This window comes from Rhizopus delemar, genomic scaffold (genome assembly GCF_000149305.1).
Source record: "Rhizopus delemar RA 99-880 supercont3.2 genomic scaffold, whole genome shotgun sequence".
In the NCBI taxonomy this organism is placed as follows: domain Eukaryota; kingdom Fungi; phylum Mucoromycota; class Mucoromycetes; order Mucorales; family Rhizopodaceae; genus Rhizopus; species Rhizopus delemar.
Window position 1 is genome coordinate 1,935,972 of NW_027137828.1, and position 23,222 is coordinate 1,959,193.

At 35.0% G+C, this 23,222-nt stretch overlaps 11 protein-coding genes across 11 annotated transcripts; 5 read left to right on the forward strand and 6 right to left on the reverse strand.

The window, feature by feature from the left end:
- Positions 1 to 570: 570 nt before the first annotated feature.
- Positions 571 to 672, forward strand: RO3G_02969 (uncharacterized protein; the record flags this gene model as incomplete). The annotated part of the gene is made up of 1 exon (XM_067657560.1): positions 571 to 672. The coding sequence occupies one exon, from the start codon at positions 571 to 573 to the stop codon at positions 670 to 672; it is 102 nt and encodes a 33-aa protein (XP_067513661.1).
- Positions 673 to 2,574: 1,902 nt separating this feature from the next.
- Positions 2,575 to 3,746, forward strand: RO3G_02970 (uncharacterized protein; the record flags this gene model as incomplete). The annotated part of the gene is made up of 2 exons (XM_067657561.1): positions 2,575 to 3,026; positions 3,200 to 3,746. 2 exons carry the CDS (start codon positions 2,575 to 2,577, stop codon positions 3,744 to 3,746), a joined length of 999 nt encoding a protein of 332 aa, XP_067513662.1.
- Positions 3,747 to 5,760: 2,014 nt separating this feature from the next.
- Positions 5,761 to 6,351, reverse strand: RO3G_02971 (uncharacterized protein; the record flags this gene model as incomplete). Its single annotated transcript, XM_067657562.1, has 2 exons — positions 5,761 to 5,923; positions 6,275 to 6,351. 2 exons carry the CDS (start codon positions 6,349 to 6,351, stop codon positions 5,761 to 5,763), a joined length of 240 nt encoding a protein of 79 aa, XP_067513663.1.
- Positions 6,352 to 6,677: 326 nt separating this feature from the next.
- On the reverse strand, positions 6,678 to 7,145 carry RO3G_02972 (uncharacterized protein; the record flags this gene model as incomplete). The annotated part of the gene is made up of 1 exon (XM_067657563.1): positions 6,678 to 7,145. One exon carries the CDS (start codon positions 7,143 to 7,145, stop codon positions 6,678 to 6,680), a length of 468 nt encoding a protein of 155 aa, XP_067513664.1.
- A 732-nt stretch (positions 7,146 to 7,877) lies between these two features.
- Positions 7,878 to 8,300, reverse strand: RO3G_02973 (cyclin domain-containing protein; the record flags this gene model as incomplete). Its single annotated transcript, XM_067657564.1, has 1 exon — positions 7,878 to 8,300. The coding sequence occupies one exon, from the start codon at positions 8,298 to 8,300 to the stop codon at positions 7,878 to 7,880; it is 423 nt and encodes a 140-aa protein (XP_067513665.1).
- Positions 8,301 to 8,940: 640 nt separating this feature from the next.
- RO3G_02974 (uncharacterized protein) lies at positions 8,941 to 10,419 on the forward strand (the record flags this gene model as incomplete). The annotated part of the gene is made up of 5 exons (XM_067657565.1): positions 8,941 to 9,018; positions 9,070 to 9,260; positions 9,312 to 9,513; positions 9,582 to 9,766; positions 9,879 to 10,419. 5 exons carry the CDS (start codon positions 8,941 to 8,943, stop codon positions 10,417 to 10,419), a joined length of 1,197 nt encoding a protein of 398 aa, XP_067513666.1.
- Positions 10,420 to 11,977: 1,558 nt separating this feature from the next.
- RO3G_02975 (uncharacterized protein) lies at positions 11,978 to 15,192 on the reverse strand (the record flags this gene model as incomplete). Its single annotated transcript, XM_067657566.1, has 3 exons — positions 11,978 to 14,375; positions 14,436 to 14,582; positions 14,636 to 15,192. The coding sequence occupies 3 exons, from the start codon at positions 15,190 to 15,192 to the stop codon at positions 11,978 to 11,980; spliced, it is 3,102 nt and encodes a 1,033-aa protein (XP_067513667.1).
- Positions 15,193 to 17,574: 2,382 nt separating this feature from the next.
- Positions 17,575 to 18,965, reverse strand: RO3G_02976 (uncharacterized protein; the record flags this gene model as incomplete). The annotated part of the gene is made up of 4 exons (XM_067657567.1): positions 17,575 to 17,904; positions 18,431 to 18,459; positions 18,671 to 18,737; positions 18,957 to 18,965. The coding sequence occupies 4 exons, from the start codon at positions 18,963 to 18,965 to the stop codon at positions 17,575 to 17,577; spliced, it is 435 nt and encodes a 144-aa protein (XP_067513668.1).
- An 851-nt stretch (positions 18,966 to 19,816) lies between these two features.
- Positions 19,817 to 20,051, forward strand: RO3G_02977 (uncharacterized protein; the record flags this gene model as incomplete). Its single annotated transcript, XM_067657568.1, has 2 exons — positions 19,817 to 19,892; positions 19,963 to 20,051. The coding sequence occupies 2 exons, from the start codon at positions 19,817 to 19,819 to the stop codon at positions 20,049 to 20,051; spliced, it is 165 nt and encodes a 54-aa protein (XP_067513669.1).
- Positions 20,052 to 20,904: 853 nt separating this feature from the next.
- Positions 20,905 to 21,436, forward strand: RO3G_02978 (phosphatidate cytidylyltransferase; the record flags this gene model as incomplete). The annotated part of the gene is made up of 2 exons (XM_067657569.1): positions 20,905 to 21,129; positions 21,185 to 21,436. 2 exons carry the CDS (start codon positions 20,905 to 20,907, stop codon positions 21,434 to 21,436), a joined length of 477 nt encoding a protein of 158 aa, XP_067513670.1.
- A 256-nt stretch (positions 21,437 to 21,692) lies between these two features.
- Positions 21,693 to 23,171, reverse strand: RO3G_02979 (uncharacterized protein; the record flags this gene model as incomplete). The annotated part of the gene is made up of 5 exons (XM_067657570.1): positions 21,693 to 22,233; positions 22,346 to 22,530; positions 22,599 to 22,800; positions 22,852 to 23,042; positions 23,094 to 23,171. 5 exons carry the CDS (start codon positions 23,169 to 23,171, stop codon positions 21,693 to 21,695), a joined length of 1,197 nt encoding a protein of 398 aa, XP_067513671.1.
- Positions 23,172 to 23,222: the final 51 nt, after the last annotated feature.

The following is a 23,222-nucleotide window of genomic DNA, read 5'->3' on the forward strand; positions in this document are numbered from 1 at the left end:
TGCCTATTAAAAGTTCCTGATCTCTTATTTTCTTTTATAAACTTTTATTAAAAAAACCTCGTTTTGATCTTACATAAAAAATCTAATGATTACTATCTAAATATTCAATAAAATCAAACATCTTTATCTCTGAATCCTTTGGCATAACACTCTTACATACAAGTGCGTCAGCTTTTTTGATTTCTATTAACTTTATTGTAAACACTTACAAATCCTTATCAAGCTACAGTAGCCGCTCTATTTAAGGGTGGCCAAAATTTTTGGAATATCCACCCTTAAACAGAACATACCTTTAAATCGAATTTCGTGACCGTTAAAAAACGAAGTCACTCAATATGTATTGTAGCTACATTATAGACATGTTTGTACATGTTTCCACATAAGCACTGTCGGTTGGTATAGATTTGGTAATTGTGTAACGACATTAACAAATCAAAGCTTGCTTTTAAGGCTTGATCGAAGCTGCTGGAAGGATAATATACGAGTCGTAGACTCAAAATAATTTTGATGAGAATAAATATATGATATAGTAAAAGTTATTCTCTTTCTTTAGATTCTATCTATAAAAAAATGTCTAATAATAAACGTGTACGCCTGTCTATTTCTCAAAAAATTGAGCTTTTGGATCAAAATGCTACTGGACAGCTTAATCAAGCAGAATTAGATGAATGAGCTATGAAGAAATTTAATTTAGATCAACCACTTACCCAACAGACTATATCAAACATTCTCAAAAATGCTGAAACGTTATATAGTAATATTAATGTTGTCAAAAATGGCAAAAATCTAAAAACAACACGCTATCCTCAACTTGATGATGAAGTAGTAAAGTTTATTGCAGACATGAACAATAACAATTTGCCAGTCAATCGAGACTCAATCCTTCGATATGTGAGACATATTGCTCAAGTGAAGTATAGAATCCCTGAAAAAGAAATTTCATTTTCTTCTAGATGGCTCACAAAACTTTTTAAACGAATTTGAGTAAAATGCAGGCCAATGCATGGTGAAAGTGCCTCGGTAGACATCTCTTCTGAAAACATTCAGAACGAATTGAGGAAGATAGAGGAACTTCTTGAGTCATATGATCCTGCAGATATCATGAACTTTGATGAAACAGGTTTATATTACCAGCAACCACCAAGAAGAACCATATGCTCCGAGTGGCTTGGTGGCCTAAAAAAAAGTAAAACTCGTCTGACAGTTGGGTTGCTCTGTAACTCGGATGGGTCTTACAAAGGGCACCCAGTTGTTATCGGACAACACAAGAGCCCCAAGTGCTTTAAAACAAGAGCTAATTTGTTATCCATGACAGCAATTGGAAAAAAACATGAAGTTGAATACCACTATTCTACTAATGCTTGGATGACAAATGAAATTTTCACATCATACGTGAAAAAGTTAGATGTTGCCTTTGGAAGACAAAATCGAAAAATTGCTCTTCTTTTGGATAATGCATCGGTTCATAAAATAAAAATTCCGCTCAACAACATTAAATTGATATTTCTCCCAGCAAACACTACTAGCAAGCTACAGGCTCTTGATGCAGGTACCCTATTATTTGTTGATAAAATGCTATATAAGCTGTCTTTTTGTTTTACAGTTTTCTCATTAATATTTTGTATACACAGGAATTATTGCCAACTTTAAGGCACACTTCCGAGCCCAGCAATACGATCGTGCTTTGTGTCTGTATATCAGTAAAAAGTTGGATAATCTGGATGTTTACAAAATGGATCAAGCTCAGGCTATGTTTTTTCTAGCTAATGCATGGCTTAAAGTAAAACCAGAAACGATAAAAAACTGCTGGCAACATACAAAAATATTGGCATTTAAAGAAAAGACAATTTGTGATTTTGAGCCAGTTGAGTATCCAACGAGTGCTTTGCCATTGGAAGAAGAGATTGTTGCCGAGCTAAATGGAATACTCCCAGATCTCCCCGGGAACTTTAACAACGAAGTTACTGATGTTAGTCAGTTGAATCTTGAAGCAGATGAAAGCGAGATGATAGTATGTTATACAACAAGCACTACTAACAATGAAGAAACGGCAGAAGGCAACGTAGATGAAACAGAAGAAAATGACAACACAGAGCAAGATGAGCAGTGTGTTGATATAGTAGAGTGTAAAAAACGGTTGAGAGAAGCCTACGAAACTATTCTCATGTACGAAGTTCCTTTGGACGACCTTGATCGTAAATTACATCGCCGAATTCGAATGAGATTGGCTGACTCTTATGCTGAATTAAATAATTCAAAAGAGCAAGCAGATCTTCGATCCTATTTTACAAATTAAAAATTTTATTTTTAGAGTACTCCAAAAAAATGTCACATAAAATTTTTTTGCGTTCCACCCTTAAATAAAATAGTGGTATAGTGGTATTGGTTTTTGACTGTAAATTTGCGGATGACTTTTTTTATTTTGCGGACAGTGATTTTTATTTAGCGGACAATGATTTTTATTTAGCGGATAATAATTTTTTATTTTGCGGACAATGGTTTTTATTTTGCGGATAATAAATTTCATTTTGCGGATGGTGCATTTTTCATTTTTTTGCTTTACTTCACTACAAAATGTCTATTTACAGTGTACCAGAAGAGTATATGCATTGTTTTAATGTTTTTGATGAGATTCCAGATTATGAACCAATGGAAGTTGAGAATATAAATGACTTGTACCAAACAACTGAATTAGAATGGCATCACTGGAAAGGACCAAATGAAGATGAGAGTGTGTCTGAACCGGCAGTCAAAAAGCTTTTGGATTTAAAAAGCTACCAGGTATATCGTCAGATCTTGGAGAATGAGCACCATTCAAAAGCAGAAGAGCAACCAATAACTGTGGAAATTCAGAATGACTTGAAGCAATCTAGAAAAAAAATTGTATCAAAAAAACTCGAGGAGCGTATAGAACCTACTCACCCAAACAAGTACAGGAGCTTCTTGATCTTGTTATTGAAGAAGGACTTTCTGCAAGAAAAGCAGGCGCAATTGTTGGAATTGTTGAGCGAACAGCACAAAATTATGTAAAAACTTATAAGGAAGATGATGAAAAACGCTTGCCAGGTGGTAGAAAGCAACGAGTAAGTTGGGAAAGAAAACTTCAGCCTCATCACACCAACTTCCTATGCGTGTTTTATGAGAAGAACCCACAGGCTGTACTCTGGCAGGCAAGGGATGCACTACTTGAGGCTTTTAGCGAAATCCAATCAATCACATTATCTGGCCTTCATAGACATCTCGTCTTACATGCTTCTTTAACTCTTGAGAAACTAGAAGCAATTGTATCTTCAAGAAATACTCTTGGTAATCTCCAAATACGTAGAGACAGGGTTCTTGAGTGGAAAAGTGATGAAAATATGAACTGGCATAAAAACTGTGTTTTCATTGATGAGGCAGGTTTTAATATGCATATTCGTAGAAACTTTGGCAGATCTAAGAGGGGAATGCCTGCTAAAGCAGTAATACCTGCAAACAGAGGCATTACAGTATCAATAATTGGCGCTATTTGTGAAAAGGGAGTGATTGATCTTACTCTTCGTAAGCCAAAGGCTGTTCAGAAGAAAACGAATAGTAACAAGAAAAGAAAAAGAGAAAATGACAAGGCTGAAGTTGTTGAAGCAAATGCTAGGATAGGTACTCGTAGTGAGCATTTCATAGAGTTTTTGATCGGTGTCATGGACACTTTGGATCAATTCGATATGAAAGGGCGTTATCTTGTTATGGACAACGCTGCCATTCATTAAGTCACTGAGGTTAAAGACCTAATTGCATCGCGCGGATATAAAGTTATATACTTGCCACCTTACTCACCATTTTTGAATCCTATTGAATTATTCTGGTCTAAAGTGAAAGGAGGAATTAGGAGAGATTGCTTGAATTCAAATGACAATCTAAGCACGAGAATTATTGAATCAGCTAAAACTGTATCAGTTGATGATTGTGTAAATTGGATAAATCATTCATATTCATTTTTCGATAGATGTCTGGCCCTTGAGCCAATGCTTTAAAAATGTACCATCCGCAAAATGAAATTTATTATCCGCAAAATAAAAACCATTGTCCGCTAAATAAAAATCATTGTCCGCAAAATAAAAAAAGTCATCCGCAAATTTACAGTCAAAAACCAATATTTATGCTGGGGACCTGTGCCGTTCTTTAGAATTACACCCTTAAATAGAAAATACCCTTAAATCGAACACCCTTAAATAGAGCGGCTACTGTATCTTATTACAAACAAGTATCATCGCTTTAAAAGATTTGGTGATTAATTATGACAATCGGATCAAACGTCAAATCTCAATTCAAGTCCTTTTTTTTTTATCCATTTGATTCTATTTAAAATTGATAGCTTTTACAAACCATTAAAAAGATTGCAATACCTAACTTTACCGTTTTTATTAAAGTATTGAATCACTAAATACAATTCACATTCAGATATTTTTAAGTTGGTTGACAAAATACTGAATAAAGGCTTGGGTATGTCCAATTGGAACAGAATCACATGCCTTTTATCCTTCTCAAATCTTCTTTATCGATAAATTCAGATGGGCTGACCTTGTTCCTAACTTTTAATCAAAATTGTTGAATAAGACTCAGCTCAGAATAAGATGAACATAACTATATTTTTTTGTTTAATTCCTCAATCTCATTGAAAGTGTGAGTCAGAGTGTTGTTTATAACAAGGAAAAGACATTTCATCTTTGGAAGTCTGTCGAGTTCGTTTAGTGTTTTTGAAATAAACTTCAGTGTCGAATAGTATCCACTTTTATATATTCTTTATTCGTCAAATTTTAAATTCAGTAGATCACTCATTGTTACGCGTGCAAGTAAATCAGGGACTGAAAGCGATACGTTTGTTTGGATACACCCTTAGAGACTATGAGGATTAAGTGTAAGCTAATGATTCATAATGCCAATGCACTCATCGAAAAGTAGACTTATTGGTATTCACACAGGTTATGCTACCGATCGAGCTTTGATCTCCATCAGCAAATGAACAACAAACCATAAAAGTGCAAGTTTCATCAATACTTGCTGCAATTATTAATTATAGGATATTACTCCCTTGAGTTTTTTACAGTTTTATTTGATCATTAAATATTGCTTAAACAAGACATTAAAAATCTATCCAATGCCCTTCTACACTGAATGACAGCAATGCGTACAAGCTATTTGATTCTCAATACATCTTGTTCGTTCGTCTTTGCCTAGTCTTCACAACTGCATACTCGAACCATTAAATTTGGAATACGATCCACCAAATTATACACTTGTATGTGTATTGTGCTAGAATATCCAAACAAAACCTATGGTCAGAAGCAAGAAGAAGACTGCCTAATAGTAAGAGCGAGGAAGCATTCTATTAAGGGAAAACTACAATATAATAAAGAAAAGTACCATAGTGAAGTGGAGGGGGGAGGGGTTGAGGTAGTGTTTCCTAACTGAACTTGAGAGAATATAAATATTTTTTACACACTGGAATGTTTTGTCATTTTTAATGCTAGTTGGTTTAAGTGTTATATGAGGAATAAGAGAGCCCTAAGTTGTCTTGTTTAAAAATAAGTTTATGACCTTGTTTTGTGTGTGTGTGTGTATGTAGTGGAGGGAGATGATTAGATGAACGTGTACTGTTCTTTAAATTCATACTAAAATCGAAAAATGAATATTGACTGACCAATTCATGATTGAAAAAGCACACAAGAACATAAAGATGTATTAAGCATTCCTTCTTTTTCATTTATATAAACACATGTTTTACTAAAATTCTTCTTCGTTTGGCATATCATCCAATACTTTTGGTGATAGGACAGATTCTACTATCTGAATATCTTCCTCCTCTTCCTCCATCTTTGCTTTATCCTCTTCTTTTGGTTTCGATTCATCTTTTTTATTTTTCTCCTTCTTTTCACTGACTAGCTTTCTAAAAGCTATTATAAAGATGATTTAGTATTTGTTTGTTGATTTTCTATTGGCTTGCCTTCTAAAGATTCTTTTAATGGTTCAATCAGATGTTCCAAGTCTGCAAGTTCTAAAGCTCTAAAAACATCTGCGTTTGTGATAGATCTATGGTTTGATTCTTTTGCAACGTCATTTGAGCTATAAAGTATTTGCTTAGACAAAAGAACAGCAAGATTTACAAGATGTTACAGTGAAGCTAAATGGTTGACAAAAACGGTTCCAGCCCTATTTACAGCTATTCTTGCTTCTTTTTGTAAACTTGTTCCAGTGGGAAGCTAAAGGTTGAATAAGTAATCTATTTGGATTAGTTTACATGCTTTCTTTTTTTACAGCATTCTTTAGTAATCTTGCAATAACAGCCTTTGGTAATTCATTTTCTTCAGTTGACATTTTGAAAGAAAAAAAAAAAAAAAAAAAAAAAAAAAAAAAAAAAAAAAAAAAAAAAAAAAAAAAAAAAAAAAGGGTGAATAGAATTTTAATTAGTGGCATGTACAGAAAGAGATGGGATGATTGAATTTATTAAATGATATTCAAGACTGACTGATGAAAAGTGATGAGTTATAAAATAGTGTATGACATTCATCGATGAATAGAAATCAATTTAAATTGGAAGACTAAAGATCATTCAGGGTCTTTCTTACGTAACTTTAATAATAATAATAAAAAGGGAGGGGGGAATAAAGAATAAGTGGCACAGCCAATATATTTACAATAATTTAACCAAAAGTGGATACAATATGAGCCAATTGTAATAAATCATTTTCATTTTGATCCTTTTCATCGTCTTCATCGTCTTGATTTTCTTTTTTTTGATCTTTTGAGTCATACAACCAAGTTCTTTTCTTTATTTGATTATTTTGTGGTTGATGTGGATGAAGTAAGGTGAAAGGTAAATGAGATATTTGTGATGGCCAAGTTAAAGGACGATGTTGATAGAATAAATTGATTGTTTCTGTACTTGTCGAAGAAGAAGAAGAAGAAGAAAGGGTGGGACTCATTGTGTTTGATGATGTTGTGAGAGTACGAAGGGATTGATGATAATTGGATAAATGTTGATCGATGGTGAGTGGTGGTTGAATTTGTACTGAATCTGAACGAATCCTTTGATGAGCATGTAAACGAGGTTTGGGTCTTGTTTCTTCTGTTGTTTGCTTTTTTTGTGATCGACGTGATTTGGGTGACATATGAGTTCGATAGTGTTGCATCATATTATCTTGACGTGAAAACCTAGATTGACAACCAGGAAATAAACAAGGAAAGTTCTTTTCTCCCGTATGAATTCGATTATGTCTAGCCAAATGACCACTACAATAACATGAGTTGAATTGAATATGAAATCATCCATCACAAACCTTGTCGTAAAACTCTTGTTACAACCAGGTTCACAACAACGATATTTTCTTTTTGAATCTTCTTCTGCATGATTTAATAAACTCACATGTCTACCAGACGCATTCTTCACTGATAATAATCCTTCATTCATTTTGAGTGTGAAAAAGAAGAAGAGAGAAAAAAAAAAAAGTGTTCATGTGTTTTCCCTTTTTTTTCCTGTTTTTTATATATTTTTTTTTCTCAGCTTCTTTCCGCGGAACGGATGTCAAGAGACCCGTTTTTTTTTTTATTTTAGGGTGCAAATAGAATAAGAAATGTAATTTAAAAAAAGGAATAAAAAGAATAAAACTCAAGATGACAAGTGAAGAATCTCCTTCTCCTTTTTTATGTGGATTACATACACACACACACACTTGTCTGTCGTATAGTTTGTCGAATACAATCTATTGAATAACAAACCCTGTTTTACTTTTTTTAATAAGCGACAATTTAAATGTAGAAAAGAAAGAAATACAATTTGATTGGCTCATTCATCTCCTTTTTATTCAATGTCCGTTCATTTCATTTATTGACAACAAATGAATTTAAATAAAGAAATCTTGACGATGCAAGAATACAAAGTCATTCAAGTCTTTATGATCAATCCAGCATTTGTATTGGATTAATTTTAAAAAAGCAGATTCAATTTGGTTCATTTCTTCTATTGAATACATCCTTGATATCTCACACAACCATCGATTAGTCAAAGGAAGATGAATCCAAGTTGAATCCCAAAGAAATTTAGAAGCAATCAAGATTGAACCAAGAAAGAGTCGATGGGGTGTATCATCACTTCCAATCACTCGCTTTGATAGACGTGATTTAGCACGATACAAATAAATGAGTGCAACCAAAAGAGTTTGACAGTTGATTTGAGTTTGATGACTGACTTTATGAATAAAAAAAATGAGTTCGGGTAAAGATCGATAGGTGATTTGACGTTTGGGTATTAAATCACACAAGGTCATTGCTGTAAAATCTGATAGAATCATAAGCCTCTTGTTTATCATTCAATCTTATTTACCAATTAAAACGGATGGAATTGATTTCTTTAATAAACCTTCATCTCTTACTTTATTAGAACTAACAAGAAAGTTAAAAGAAGGAGGTTGATGAATCATGAAAAAAAAAAAGGAAAAAATAATAATTTTTTTAATAAACATAATCGATTGACAACTTTTATCATTCATTGTATTCATTCAATCTAATCCCTGGCCAGTGCTATAGTTTATTTGTTTTTTTTATTTAAAACCAATTATCCAATCAACACTTGTTTTATTGCTTTTCAGTAAGAAAAATGATTGAGTATTTTTTGCAAAGAATTTAACAATCACAACCAAAAAGTTGATATGCACACACACACAGAGAGAGAGAGAGAACACTGACTTGATTTCTAAATGTGCTTTGTCTTATAAAATGAAAAAAAAAAAAGAGAAATGAGAATCACAACTTGATCTTAGAGCATGAATTCATTGGCTGAACCATTTTACGTAATAAGCTTGCATTAAAGATTGCTTGCATTTTGTGTGACAAGAGATGTAAGAAAAAAAAAAAAAAAAAAAAAAAAAGACCGGAGACTCGGAGACATACTTTTGCTTTCTTTTCTTAATGAATTCTCAAGTACAAGACTCTGTTATAAAAACTATTCAAAGTTTAGATAAAGAACTTCGAGATATTAGCCTTAAAGTAAAGAAAACAACGACTATAAAAGAAAGGAAACTGATGATTACTTGACAGATTCATGACGATCCTGAACTAGGCAATCACGAATACCATGCTTATGAACTCTTGACTGAATATCTTGAAAAGAAGGGATTTAAAGTAACACGTCAAGCAGCTGGTTTAGAGACTGGCTTTATAGCAGAGTTCTCGAATGATACTCTTGCAAGACGAGTTGGTTTTTGTTGTGAATATGATGCTTTGCCTGGGTAACTATTTTCTGCTTCTTTTTCTATTCTGATACAGCTGACAACGAGTAGTATAGGACATGGCTGTGGACATAACTTGATCACCATTCAAGGCTTAGCTTGTGCACTGACTACCAAGGCCTTGATGGAACAAAACTTGGTTCAAGGCACTGTTGTCTTGTTTGGTACACCTGCTGAAGAATCAACCAGTGGAAAGATTGATTTTGTAAAGAAAAACATTCTTCAATCCAAAGTGGACTGTGCCATGATGCTCGTAAGTGATCAAAGAAGCAAAAAGGAAAGAAGAAAGGGGGGAAAGAGATTGAATATGATTTTGAATAGCACCCTTTTGCAAGAGATGGTTTGTATGTTAGGATGCTTGCACTTGATTCACTTGATGTAGAGTTCTTTGGAAAGGCAAGTCATGCAGGTATGGCACCTTGGAATGGTGTGAATGCTTTAGATGCTTTGATGCAAGGATTTGATAACATTGGTATGTTGAGACAGCAAACCTTGTCTAGTAACAGGTAAATAGAATAACCTCCCCTCCCCCCTCCCTTTTCAAAGGAAAGAAAGAAAGAGTGAATGAATGAATGAATGAATGAATGAATGAATGAAAACGCTTGTATTTTCATATAGAATTCACGGTATTATCAAAAAAGGTGGTGAATCAGCCAATGTGATCCCTGCTTATGCTTCTGCTCATTTCTATGCCCGATCAGTGACCAAGGCTCAACTGGAGGAATTGAAGGTCAAGATTGAAAACTGTTTCAAGGCTGCTGCTTTAGCTACTGGATGTGATATCAAACTTGCCTGGGGTCCTAAGGGTCCAGTAGAGGATGTGTTTATGAATGATGCCTTGACTGGTCGTTACAAGTATTATATGGAACAAGAAGGTGTGAGATTCAAGCCACGCGAAGAGGAAGAAAATGAGATGGGAGCTAGTACAGACATGGGTAACTTTAGTTATGCTGTACCTTCTATCCATCCTGCCTTTGGTCTTTATGTTCAAGCAGAGAATCATACCAAGGAATTTACAAAGGCTGCTAGAACCATCGAAGCACACAACTATACCCTTCGTGCTTCCAAATGTTTAGCTTTGACAGCAGCTGAGGTCTTGCTGGATGATGCACTTTATGAAAGAATAGTGCAAGATTTCAAAAAAGGAAAGCCTCAATAGATTATAATTTGAAAATGTGTATGAGTGTGGGGGGGGGAAAGGAAATAGAATAAATTGTCTTGATCGAGTTTTAAACTAAAAAAAGAAGCAATTCATGTGCAGATTAAAAAAAAAAAAGATCTGATAAAGCAAATTTTTTTAGCTTCATTCTATCAGATTTTTTTTTTTTTTTTCATTATTGCTTTATTTTATCAGATCCTTCTTTTTTTTTATTGTTATTATTTTTAGCTTTATTTTATCAGATCCTTTTCTTATTCACTTGAGCATGTATTCACAATAGAAAAAGGTAAAGGCAGCCATCAATAACTGACAGTCCACACGATCTGTCATGCCACCATGTCCAGGTATGAGCTGTCCAAAGTCTTTTATGCCCCCTGCTCGTTTGATAGCACTTGCCAAGAACCCACCAAAGGGTGCGGTGGTAGATGCATAGATTGATAAGATCATTCCGTGCAGCTGAAGATTGGATTGCTGACTTTTATCCAGTGGCTTCAACCAAGCACACGACTACTCAGCATTTTTTTTTAATGAAACAATACAACCATGTCTTGTTCAATATTACCCAATAGCTTAAGTAAATCTTACTTTTATCACCCTATTCGCTCTGCTTGCCGATGCTGGCCTTGTAGGTCTGATTTCCGCATCTTTCGCAATCTCTCTCTCATAACTTCAGCTCTCTCCGATCGTCAATTTACCATCCAATATAATATATATTCTTTCTCTAGTTTGGAATGTGGTATTAATCCTGATTCTTATACTTCAAATGCCTTCGTCCTCTGCTTTTTTCTTTGGTTACTATTGCCATATAACCTTAATGATTTCAGACGGTGATACTGTGGTGCTTAAATCTTAATCTGGTAAATGGTACATGTATCTTCTATCCGAATATCGCTAGGTTCAAGTACTATTTGCAAAATCATTACTTCCTACTCCAAGATAAAAGCTTCTCGCTATACGACAAGTGTATTCTTTTTTTTTTGCGGATCTCTTCCTATACGAGCGTTCAATAAGTATACAAATGTATATGTAGTGCGTTAACTGCAAATCGCATTAATCTTTTTAATATACCCTTTACATTCAAAGAGGGTAATAAAAATCTTCTTTACTAACAAAAACATGATAAAAAGATTATTGGAAGACTCAAAAAGAAAAATCTTATTATAATATTGAGCAGAATATTGATGACACGATATGATCAAAGTAAAAATAAAAATTAAAACAAGAAAGAAAAGAAAACCATTCTAATGACTAGAATAACAAATTATAGAGACCAGCAGCCAAAGTCGTACCAGGTTGATGGGCTTTTCGCTCCGAGAGAATATTTATTGTCAGCCATCATGTCAGTAATTGTAGAGTGCTTAAGAAGCTCTTAGCGACAAAGTCTTAAAAAAAAGAAAAGGAAACTTTAAAAAAAAGTAATCATAAGACTATTTTCATATAATCATTTTTAGCCACCATTCATCATTACAAGGAGACTCAAGTAACCCTCCCTTGATGATTTATTTAAGCATATTTAAAATGGGCTATTTATTAAACGATGAGAATTATATAAAAAAGATTATTTGGATGGATCATAAAATCCAATAGACTTCCAATGATCCAAATACTTTGAAAACAACTTAGAGTCTATGATGGGTGCTTTCTGAAGCACAGGTGCCACTTGAACAGTCTTTGTTGTTTGCCAGCGTGGCATGCTCATACCCTTCTTGAATGTGCTTTCAAAATGAGCCATCAAAGTATAGGCTGGGTTGGTATCATCCTTGGATAGCGCCTCGACCCATTCGACCGGATCAACTGTATCGAATTGCATACCGCAAGATCGCATCGCCTCCAGTAAGTCTGACCAGGATTCAGAGGCAGGGTTGACAATGTGATAGACGCTTTCTTCTTGTTGAGGACGAAGCATGATGTTCACAATAGCAGCCGCGGCATAATCTACAGGAATCCAATCAACATCACTCTCGAGCTTAGGCATCTTGTGTAGTAAGGAGCCACCTGCTACGAGCACAAGCGGAAACTGTTCTGAGGTATTCCAGACACCATTGACAGAATCGCCGCATACTTGTCCAACACGCTCAATCGAGCAAGGCATGTGCTTTCCTTGAGCGAGGTAGGTCAAGAGAGATTCACAGACAAATTTAGATTGAGCATAACCCATCGGTATCGCAGCACGAGCGTCCATCGGCAAAGCCTTTTCTTCCACCTGGGGACCCAAACCAGCACTGGCACTGACACTGGAAATAAAGTGAAGTTCCATCGGGTTGACTTCACGGTAGGCGAATCGGATGAGGTTGTAAAAAGGAGCAATGCAGGCTTTGTCATAGTGTCCGATAGACATGTTGAAATCCAAGAGCCACGCACAATGCTGAACGATGGTGACTTCCTTCTTGAGTTGATCGTAGACTTCTTTCGTCAGACCCAAATAAGGCTCAGCCAATCGCATCGGCAAGACCTCCAAACGGTCGGTTGATAGCAAGGTGGGATCGAGATGGCGTGATACAAAGGACTGAACCAGTCTGTGGCGCAAATCAGTACCACGTACCAAACAATACACCTTTTTCACTCGTCTGTCTTTGAGCAAATCACGCAGTATGAAGGAACCCAAGGATCCGGTCGCACCCGTCAGCAAAATCACTTTTTCTCTTTCTTCTTCATTGACTTTAGCCACAGGAAACTCGCTTCTAGCACGTTCAATATATGACTGAGCCAGCAGTTCTGTTTGCCCATAGCCAAGTGAGTCTCCTTTCTTTTTCAAACCGCCCACGAGGGCTTCACGCATAGAGGAAATCGTGGGGTATTGAAATAGAAAGTTTTGAGGTATATCACCTCCTAATCGGTTTGCTACCATATTACGAAGCTGAATCGCCGTCAAGGAGTTGAGGCCTAACTCAAAGACAGAGAGAGAAGGATCAATAGAGGATTCGGGCAGATGCAAGACGTCGGCAAGGCTCTTGATCAGGAAAGGTTCGATCTCTGCTGGTGATAGAGTTGTATTTGCTTTTGTACGGGGCCCATCAAGAAAGGCCTTGTACAAGTCCTCAATTACATCTTGATAAGAGGAATCAACCAGCTTGCGCTTGACGGTACCCTTGTCGGTTGAAGGTAAAGATTTGTTGAATGGCAAGATCTTGATCATCTCGGGCAAGATTATGCTGTGACTAGGACATTCCTTATTAGCCTCATCCACTGCTTCTTGAACGATAGCAGTCATTTCTTGCGGACCGTAGTTTACTGCCACCTCCATATTGAGCTCGATCAAGGCTGCGGTACATTGGCGACCCTGGCCAACCACAGCAACCTGTTTGACGATAGGGCATAAACGGATTGTGTTCTCCATTGGGACCGGGTTTGTCTTTTCGCCATTCTCCATGATCAAAGTATCATCCAATCGGCCCACATAATTATAGTGACCAGGGAAATCAGGATCCTCCCTAAAGATATCGTTGGTGTCATAGCCACCATCAGGACGGTTTGAAACACCCAGTGCAAAATTAGGATTACCAGCACGGATATAGAGATGCTTTAAGCCATCTCCAATGTCTTCCATTACGCAAAAAAACTTTCCTTCTTCATCCCGCACCACTGGACGAAGAGCATACCAGTTCTTACCACTCGGATCCATATCGGGCATCATCAACATACCTCCCTCGGTCGACCCGTACCCATTACGAATGTTGATTTGATGTTTGTGAAACCATTCGCCGGATTCATGCTTCATTGAAGCGCCAGCAAAAATAATATACCTCAATCGACGTACAGCCGAGAAATCGTTTCGCTCCTTCAAGAAAGGAATCATTTGCTCCAGAATGATGGGAGAGGCTGACATGGCTGTCACCTTGTTCTGTCTGAGGGCAAAGTCGATCTCTGCTTGAGAGGGCGGAAGCCTTTCTAAAAAGACCAGACTTGCACCTTGTAAAGTCACTGTGGCTAATGAAGAAAATCCAAACATATGAAATCTATTGAGTGGGTGAGTGATGATGAAAAATAAATGTCTCTTTTTTAAGAGATAGACTTACAGTGGCGCACAGGGAAGAACCACATCATCTTTATTCAGCAAATCCAAATCGGGCTTTTGTGTCTTGTAATATTCAAAAAAGATACTAGAGTTGATGATGTATTTGTTACTGAGATAGATAGGCTTAGGGAAATCGGTAGTTCCTGAACTATAATACATGTGAATCAACCTGTATTTTCCGTCTCTTTGTATCTATGTTACCTGTGAATGATCAATACGGGTTCATTGATATCTTCTGTTGTGAAATTCATATTGAGAATTTCTTCAGATTGAGGATGAAGAGGCTGTTTCCTTCTGTCTTCAATATCAAAGGAATCCAACATCACCAACTTGACGCCATCACACTGAGCAGTAGACTCTTGAGCAAGAGAATCAAACTTGGTAGAAGCAAAGAACAATTTTGATTTCGTCTTTTCCAACAGATTGACAATAGCCGGTTCCGAGTTACGAGGAGATATCATGAGAACCGTAAGACGTAGTTTCATCAATGCCAAGACAGTAAGCAGGAAATCGACGCCGTTAACACCCAAAAAAGAAACAACTTGAGTATTGTTCTTCAAGGCAGCCCACTCACAAGCCAAGTTGGTAGACATATGATCGATCTCAGCATAGGTTAAAGTCTTGTAAGTACCTTGAGAGTAATAGCGAACATAGACCCTGTCAGCATGACGCTTGCATTGTATTTTTATAAAATTCACGAAGGATTTATAATAAAGAGGGAATGATTCGTCTGTGTAATTGGTTGTTAGAGCGGGCATGACGACTTAAGAAGAGAAAACGAAAGAATTAGATTCTCATTTATTCTTTTGAATTATTTAAATGGCTGCTATCATGTCAGATAGGCCGGAAAATAGATTTCACTTTCAGAACAACCTGTATGTAAAAGTAACCAAAATGTTGCTCCAACTTTAAAAACTTACATAGGGTTTTGTTTAATACAACAGTGTCGCACTAACGTATCGGCTCATCTGTGAACAAAATTGTAAGTCATTCGTTACTACTTAGCCTCATTAACATTCACTATAGAAAGTATACTCTGATCTTTTAAGATTCAATTAAAAAAACAACATTTTTATTATATAAAATATACTGCAAATGATTTGAGAATGAGTGCAAGTAGGACAATCATTTTTTTGTTTTTAGAAAAAATTCTTGAATGACAGAATTTTCTTCAAGAGACATACGACTTTTCTTTCACAATCAAATGAACACAAGTGCAAAGAGTCAAGTGTTACACACTGAAAACAAATCACTAGTAGATCTCACATGAATGCTTTCCTTTAATAAACTTACTCTTTTCTATATCATCAATGGCTCCCAATAACGTTGATTCTAATATTGAATCAATTCTGAGTAAAGAAAAAAAAAGTGTTATTTTCATCCAAGCGAGCCTATAAAGTAGAACATTACCGTTCTTCTAACTTTGGAAAAGGCAATAAGGTTTATGCAACAAAGAATTTGATCTCTGTCGTGTCGTTCATGATTATCATTCATTTAGACTTGACGACTGGCTTTGATTCATTCACTATAAAAAAAGGGGCGGCGGGGCAAAAGTTTCTTTTATTACTTGCGATCCTCACATATTGTTAAATATAAAAAACAATACAGGACATTTATTTCTATTTTCTTGCTAAATTCTTTTGAAAAATTCTTGTTCAAAAATAAACGCCACAATTTATAATGCTGTTGTACGGATTGATATTAAGTTTATTCAAAATTCTTCTCAAACCTTTTATAGCTGAAATTCAAAGATTTCACAAAAATAGTAGCATTGGCGAAACAAAGATGAAAGTTGGGATGAACTCACACTTTTGGTTCTGAAAGTGGTTTTAATCAACTTGCTACCACCAACCTTGAATTAACAGATAGTCAAAAAAAATAGTGTGTACCTTAAAGGCATGCAGAAGAATAGGAAAGTCTTTTATGTATTATTACTAGAAATAAAGCAAGGCCTGGAGAGCTTTAAGAACATCTTTTAAAATTTGATTTCTTGTCAAAAAATGATAATCATTCAAAGATGTAAGACTGTTAACGATGGTTTTCTTAAGATTTCTGTAGGTCCTATTGAATGGTATCAGTAGATATTTTGCCGCTGTATATCGAAAAAGCCATCTATTCACTGGACAAACCTGATCAGATCCTCATCATTTGTGGTGGGACCAGGGAAATCAAGAATAAATGAATGCACGTTCTCTCTGACGGAGGTAAACAAAATCAAGTGAATAGTGATTGTTATTCAGATGTTTTTTATTTGTCTATGCAAAGTATTGACCTAATTTGAATATTATCCTCAGCATTTTGAAGTGGCATAATATCGAACTGTTAACATCTCTTCTAATAATTGGATTAGTTGATGAACAACAAAATGAGACAAACTTTTTCTCTACTAAAGATCATTTCTTCAATCTGTTGACTATTGATTATAACAACCTTCATTTCTTTTTTCCTTTTTTTTTTTTTTTTTTTTTTTTTTTTTGCAATATCCAACAACCCTATTTCCTTCTACTTTCATAGTTTTAATTTGCTTTTGTTAACAAGCCAAAATATGAAAGATGCTTTTTGGAATCATGTCTTTAATAACATTAATACAAGAGAGTTCTGCATAATATTATCAATCAAATTTTATTAATGAATTTTTCCTTTTATTACAAATAAATTGCAATAAGAAATAACAAGTACTGAATGCATAACTGTCTGTATTATATACTCATTAAGGTTCTTTTCTAGTGTTAGCTATATAATGAATTATATTATTGAACTTGAATCCACTTTGGTTCCTGAATAATTCCATTTCCTGTATACAGACGTAGTTTGATTAAATAGGTTCTCTCTCTCTCTCTCTCTCATCTTAAAATCTAATAATGAGGTGACATAAAGACTCATTCACTAGGTTTTCAAGTACCATTTCCTTTTTATTTCTCAAATTTATCATCTGTAAATACATCGGTGGTCTTTATTTATTTACTGCTACACGGGTTTCAAATATACGAGAGAGTAAGGTAACAGCCGCTGAGGACACGAGTAGTTTAGCTAACTGAATGACAAAGTAAGCAAGGTACGACTGATTGGCTTCATAAAAGATTATGTAGGATTGTATGAACTTGGACACGACTCTAAGACTTAACACAAATTATTCCCCTTCAGTCTATTTCAATCAATCCATTTTGTACTTTACAAACCGAAATGAGAATGATAAGGTCAGCAAAATTCTTTACAAGATCCTCTTTAGCTTGCTCCAAGGTGATAGACAGGTTCTCATCGAAAAGCTGAGAATGCTCAAGAAAGCGATTTTTTAAAAGGAGGAGGGGAGGAGATACTTTTGTGCTTTGATCAGGAATCACTGAATCACTACTGCTATTGTAATAACCAAATAGGTTTTTTTTACAAGCTAAACTCTTTAGTAGTATGCATCTTTCTGTAGCTTCCTTAGCTGAACTAACATGTTCCAACATCACACCCACAGATTTGATCTTTATATTTCAATTGAATATTTGCATGCTAGTTCAAAGCAGTTCCTTGACAGCATTTGGTATAATGCCATTTTGAGGTTTCTGAATTGGTTCAAATTCAACGAATAGTTCAATGCTTCTCACTTCAACTACTTTTATCGAATAGATGAGATTCTTGAGAATTAAGTTTGATACAATAGAAGGGAGTCTTCTATTTCATTTTGTATTGTCTAGAGTCATGTTGAAGTAACAACAGTGAATAAATAAAAAGAAGAGTGAGGGGATGGAATGGCTATTTTTAAGCTATTCATTAAAATAGAAAAGCTCCCTTGTATCCAAAAGCAACCATCTTTTTTTAATGAAAATAAGGGTTATTTTGATTTTTAAATGAAGAGTTTATAAAGTGAAAGGAGAGGAAAAAGGAAACGGGTGTTCCTTGACTTTTTTGCCATATGAAAAAAAGAAGGGATCAAATGAAGCATGAGATATCCTTTTACGACGGAGAGCGTATATCAAACGCCCAAGTATTTGGTATTTCTCCTTTTACATTCCTTTTATTATTCATCTTTAGCCTTTCTATACAAAATATTAAACATTTTTAATAATAAATACTTTCTTTTTGCTCCCTTATTTGTGGCAAAATAGAATATTAAATGTACAACTAATCACAAAGAATTCATTTTTATAGAAGAAGGATGAATCTGTTATTTGTTTACAAAATATCGATGCAAGAAGTTTATCTATGCACATGTAGGGTTCAAAATGGTATTTATGATCGTAAGCTAACCTCTTTTAGATTCAGTCATCACATCATAGCCTATCTCAGATAACAAGTGTATTATGTAAATCAAGTTCTTTTGAAACATGAATGAATCTTATTCAATCTAATTATTTCATTTACAAGTAAGTTAGAATTCATTCAATAAAAAATCAATAGAACCCTGTTTCACTCCCATTTCTTTTTCTTTTTCTTTACACACTCAGTGACAAGTGTGAGATAAGAAGGGCACATGAGAATGAGTTGGTTGAGATAACATCGATCGATGGTTTCATGATTAGCCAATGTGCTTTACTTTTGTCATCTTTTTTAATTCTCACACAAAAACATAGCATTCATTCAGACTAGAGACTTTATTAAAATTTAATAAAAACAGGGAGGGGAGAGGATGTCCCTTCTCCCTTTGATAAGGGGGAAAAACATGTTTTATAGGCAATAAAGAAAGACTCCTTTATCAAATCATGTATGAATGCCCTTTGAGAGTTGTATCATTCTATTTATCAAGTAAATAATTTCTATACAAAATTGTATGATTCCAAAGAACAATCATCATTCTTAAAAAGGAGTCATCATCTTGATGACATACATTTTCTTAGTCAGTTGAATAAAAAAGAACAAAATTCAATTTTCGTTCAATCCCTTTTTTTGTTATCAAATGAAAAACGTGCAAACGAAAGGGATCGAGTTAGAAAACACGGAGATCAAAAAAGAAAAAGAGAAAGAAAGGGACAACTTGTCTCATCTTCTTGTGAATCCTATCTCACTCACTCTCTTTCTTTTTATAGTCATTTAAATGTAAGAAGTAGTTGAATAGTTATTATTACTTTTGCTATTAAATGAAAAAAAAAAAAAAAAAAAAAAAAAGGGGAAGAAAAGAAAGGATATGATTGGTTATAGAAAAAGATCGAAATAGAATGAAAAAATTTTTGCTGCGAATTTTCTCTTTGATTAACGTCATTTCATTCAATATCGATCATATTGACCGCTGACTTTGATCGATTCTATGAAAGCCAACGAGTAACACAAAATAATAAAACGTGGAATTCAATCTCATTCACCCCCAATCTTCCCCCCCCCCTATTTTAGTTTAAAAAAAAATATATAAAGACCCTCCTTTTCTTTTTAAAATTCAATTCACATTTTAATCAATTAAATATGGGTGGATTTATTTTATTATCAAATGTCGGCAAAAAGATATCACTCGAACAAGCTTATCATCCATGCCCAAAATGTAAAAGCCAAAATTCAGTTCAGTTGACAAGATCAGAGAAATCATTTATCGTTTTAAATAAAATCATCAGTGAAAATTCAAGTGTACGATATGAATGCTCACAGTGTAAATGGAAAAATCAAATGTTACCACAAGATGCAAGAGAATCTACTGAATTAGAACGTTACTTTTCTGATACTTCAAATGATGACTTATTTCTCTCTTCTTCACCTACTTCCTCTCTTTAATTGTAAATAGAATCATTATGGCTAATGTACTTATACCCCCCCCCACTTCTTTTATTTTTGCAAAATATCCTAAATATATCTGGTATATATTCCACCTAATAAAAATATTTCCTTTTTATTCTCATTATTATTATATTGGTTATAAGAAACACCTTTCCTTATTGGAAATGATATCATTTTACCAAACTATCGGTTCAAGAACTCCTTTTTTTACGTGTTTTTAACGAGTGGTGCTGATAAATGAAATAAACTTGAGATAAACCTGATTATTACAATCCTGTGTTTTATATATAAAGTAGCTTATCGTCCTCTCTCTCTCTCTTTTTATTAAAATGAATGAAATAAATAAAAGGATTTTAACAAGTTTAATAATGTTGTGTATCTTGATTGTTTCACTGCATTTTAAACAGGTCATTCCATTACTCATCATCATCCAAACCAAGGCTTTTCAGGCAAGTATAAAAAATGAATAGAGAACAAAAAGAGAGAGAGAGAGAGATTCATCATCATTTAGGAACTTCGTCAAGTGAATCTAACACAAACTCAAGTTCATCAACATTCAGTACAAATCTATTTTGACTGGACAGTATTTATTGTCGCTCTCTTGTTTTCACTCTATCGTCATCTTTTCAGTTTTCTTCTTTACACAACATGTAACACGGGTTCATGATGTAAATGTGGGGTCTAATGATCGAGTATTAGGGTTCATGGGCTGGATTCTGTTAATCCTTGATAAAAACCATGGGTCACTGAAGGATGCACTACTGCATACATGTTGGATTCATATGGTTTTATGCTTCACAACCCTTCAACTTTACCTCATTCAACACAATCTTCATTTTGGTCTCTTTTGGTTTCTATATCCTTGCCTCTTGGTCCTCGTAAATGACACCACAGCTTATCTCTTTGGTCACTGGTTGGGTCAGCATTCATTATTGAATCTAAGCCCCAAAAAGACGCTGGAAGGTTATGTGATGGCTATGGTTTGTACCATTTTATTTGGTTATTGGGTAACATTGAACAAGACATGGTTGTATTGTTTCATTAAAAAAAAATGCTGAGTAGTCGTGTGCTTGGTTGAAGCCACTGGATAAAAGTCAGCAATCCAATCTTCAGCTGCACGGAATGATCTTATCAATCTATGCATCTACCACCGCACCCTTTGGTGGGTTCTTGGCAAGTGCTATCAAACGAGCAGGGGGCATAAAAGACTTTGGACAGCTCATACCTGGACATGGTGGCATGACAGATCGTGTGGACTGTCAGTTATTGATGGCTGCCTTTACCTTTTTCTATTGTGAATACATGCTCAAGTGAATAAGAAAAGGATCTGATAAAATAAAGCTAAAAATAATAACAATAAAAAAAAAGAAGGATCTGATAAAATAAAGCAATAATGAAAAAAAAAAAAAAAATCTGATAGAATGAAGCTAAAAAAATTTGCTTTATCAGATCTTTTTTTTTTTTAATCTGCACATGAATTGCTTCTTTTTTTAGTTTAAAACTCGATCAAGACAATTTATTCTATTTCCTTTCCCCCCCCCCACACTCATACACATTTTCAAATTATAATCTATTGAGGCTTTCCTTTTTTGAAATCTTGCACTATTCTTTCATAAAGTGCATCATCCAGCAAGACCTCAGCTGCTGTCAAAGCTAAACATTTGGAAGCACGAAGGGTATAGTTGTGTGCTTCGATGGTTCTAGCAGCCTTTGTAAATTCCTTGGTATGATTCTCTGCTTGAACATAAAGACCAAAGGCAGGATGGATAGAAGGTACAGCATAACTAAAGTTACCCATGTCTGTACTAGCTCCCATCTCATTTTCTTCCTCTTCGCGTGGCTTGAATCTCACACCTTCTTGTTCCATATAATACTTGTAACGACCAGTCAAGGCATCATTCATAAACACATCCTCTACTGGACCCTTAGGACCCCAGGCAAGTTTGATATCACATCCAGTAGCTAAAGCAGCAGCCTTGAAACAGTTTTCAATCTTGACCTTCAATTCCTCCAGTTGAGCCTTGGTCACTGATCGGGCATAGAAATGAGCAGAAGCATAAGCAGGGATCACATTGGCTGATTCACCACCTTTTTTGATAATACCGTGAATTCTATATGAAAATACAAGCGTTTTCATTCATTCATTCATTCATTCATTCATTCATTCACTCTTTCTTTCTTTCCTTTGAAAAGGGAGGGGGGAGGGGAGGTTATTCTATTTACCTGTTACTAGACAAGGTTTGCTGTCTCAACATACCAATGTTATCAAATCCTTGCATCAAAGCATCTAAAGCATTCACACCATTCCAAGGTGCCATACCTGCATGACTTGCCTTTCCAAAGAACTCTACATCAAGTGAATCAAGTGCAAGCATCCTAACATACAAACCATCTCTTGCAAAAGGGTGCTATTCAAAATCATATTCAATCTCTTTCCCCCCTTTCTTCTTTCCTTTTTGCTTCTTTGATCACTTACGAGCATCATGGCACAGTCCACTTTGGATTGAAGAATGTTTTTCTTTACAAAATCAATCTTTCCACTGGTTGATTCTTCAGCAGGTGTACCAAACAAGACAACAGTGCCTTGAACCAAGTTTTGTTCCATCAAGGCCTTGGTAGTCAGTGCACAAGCTAAGCCTTGAATGGTGATCAAGTTATGTCCACAGCCATGTCCTATACTACTCGTTGTCAGCTGTATCAGAATAGAAAAAGAAGCAGAAAATAGTTACCCAGGCAAAGCATCATATTCACAACAAAAACCAACTCGTCTTGCAAGAGTATCATTCGAGAACTCTGCTATAAAGCCAGTCTCTAAACCAGCTGCTTGACGTGTTACTTTAAATCCCTTCTTTTCAAGATATTCAGTCAAGAGTTCATAAGCATGGTATTCGTGATTGCCTAGTTCAGGATCGTCATGAATCTGTCAAGTAATCATCAGTTTCCTTTCTTTTATAGTCGTTGTTTTCTTTACTTTAAGGCTAATATCTCGAAGTTCTTTATCTAAACTTTGAATAGTTTTTATAACAGAGTCTTGTACTTGAGAATTCATTAAGAAAAGAAAGCAAAAGTATGTCTCCGAGTCTCCGGTCTTTTTTTTTTT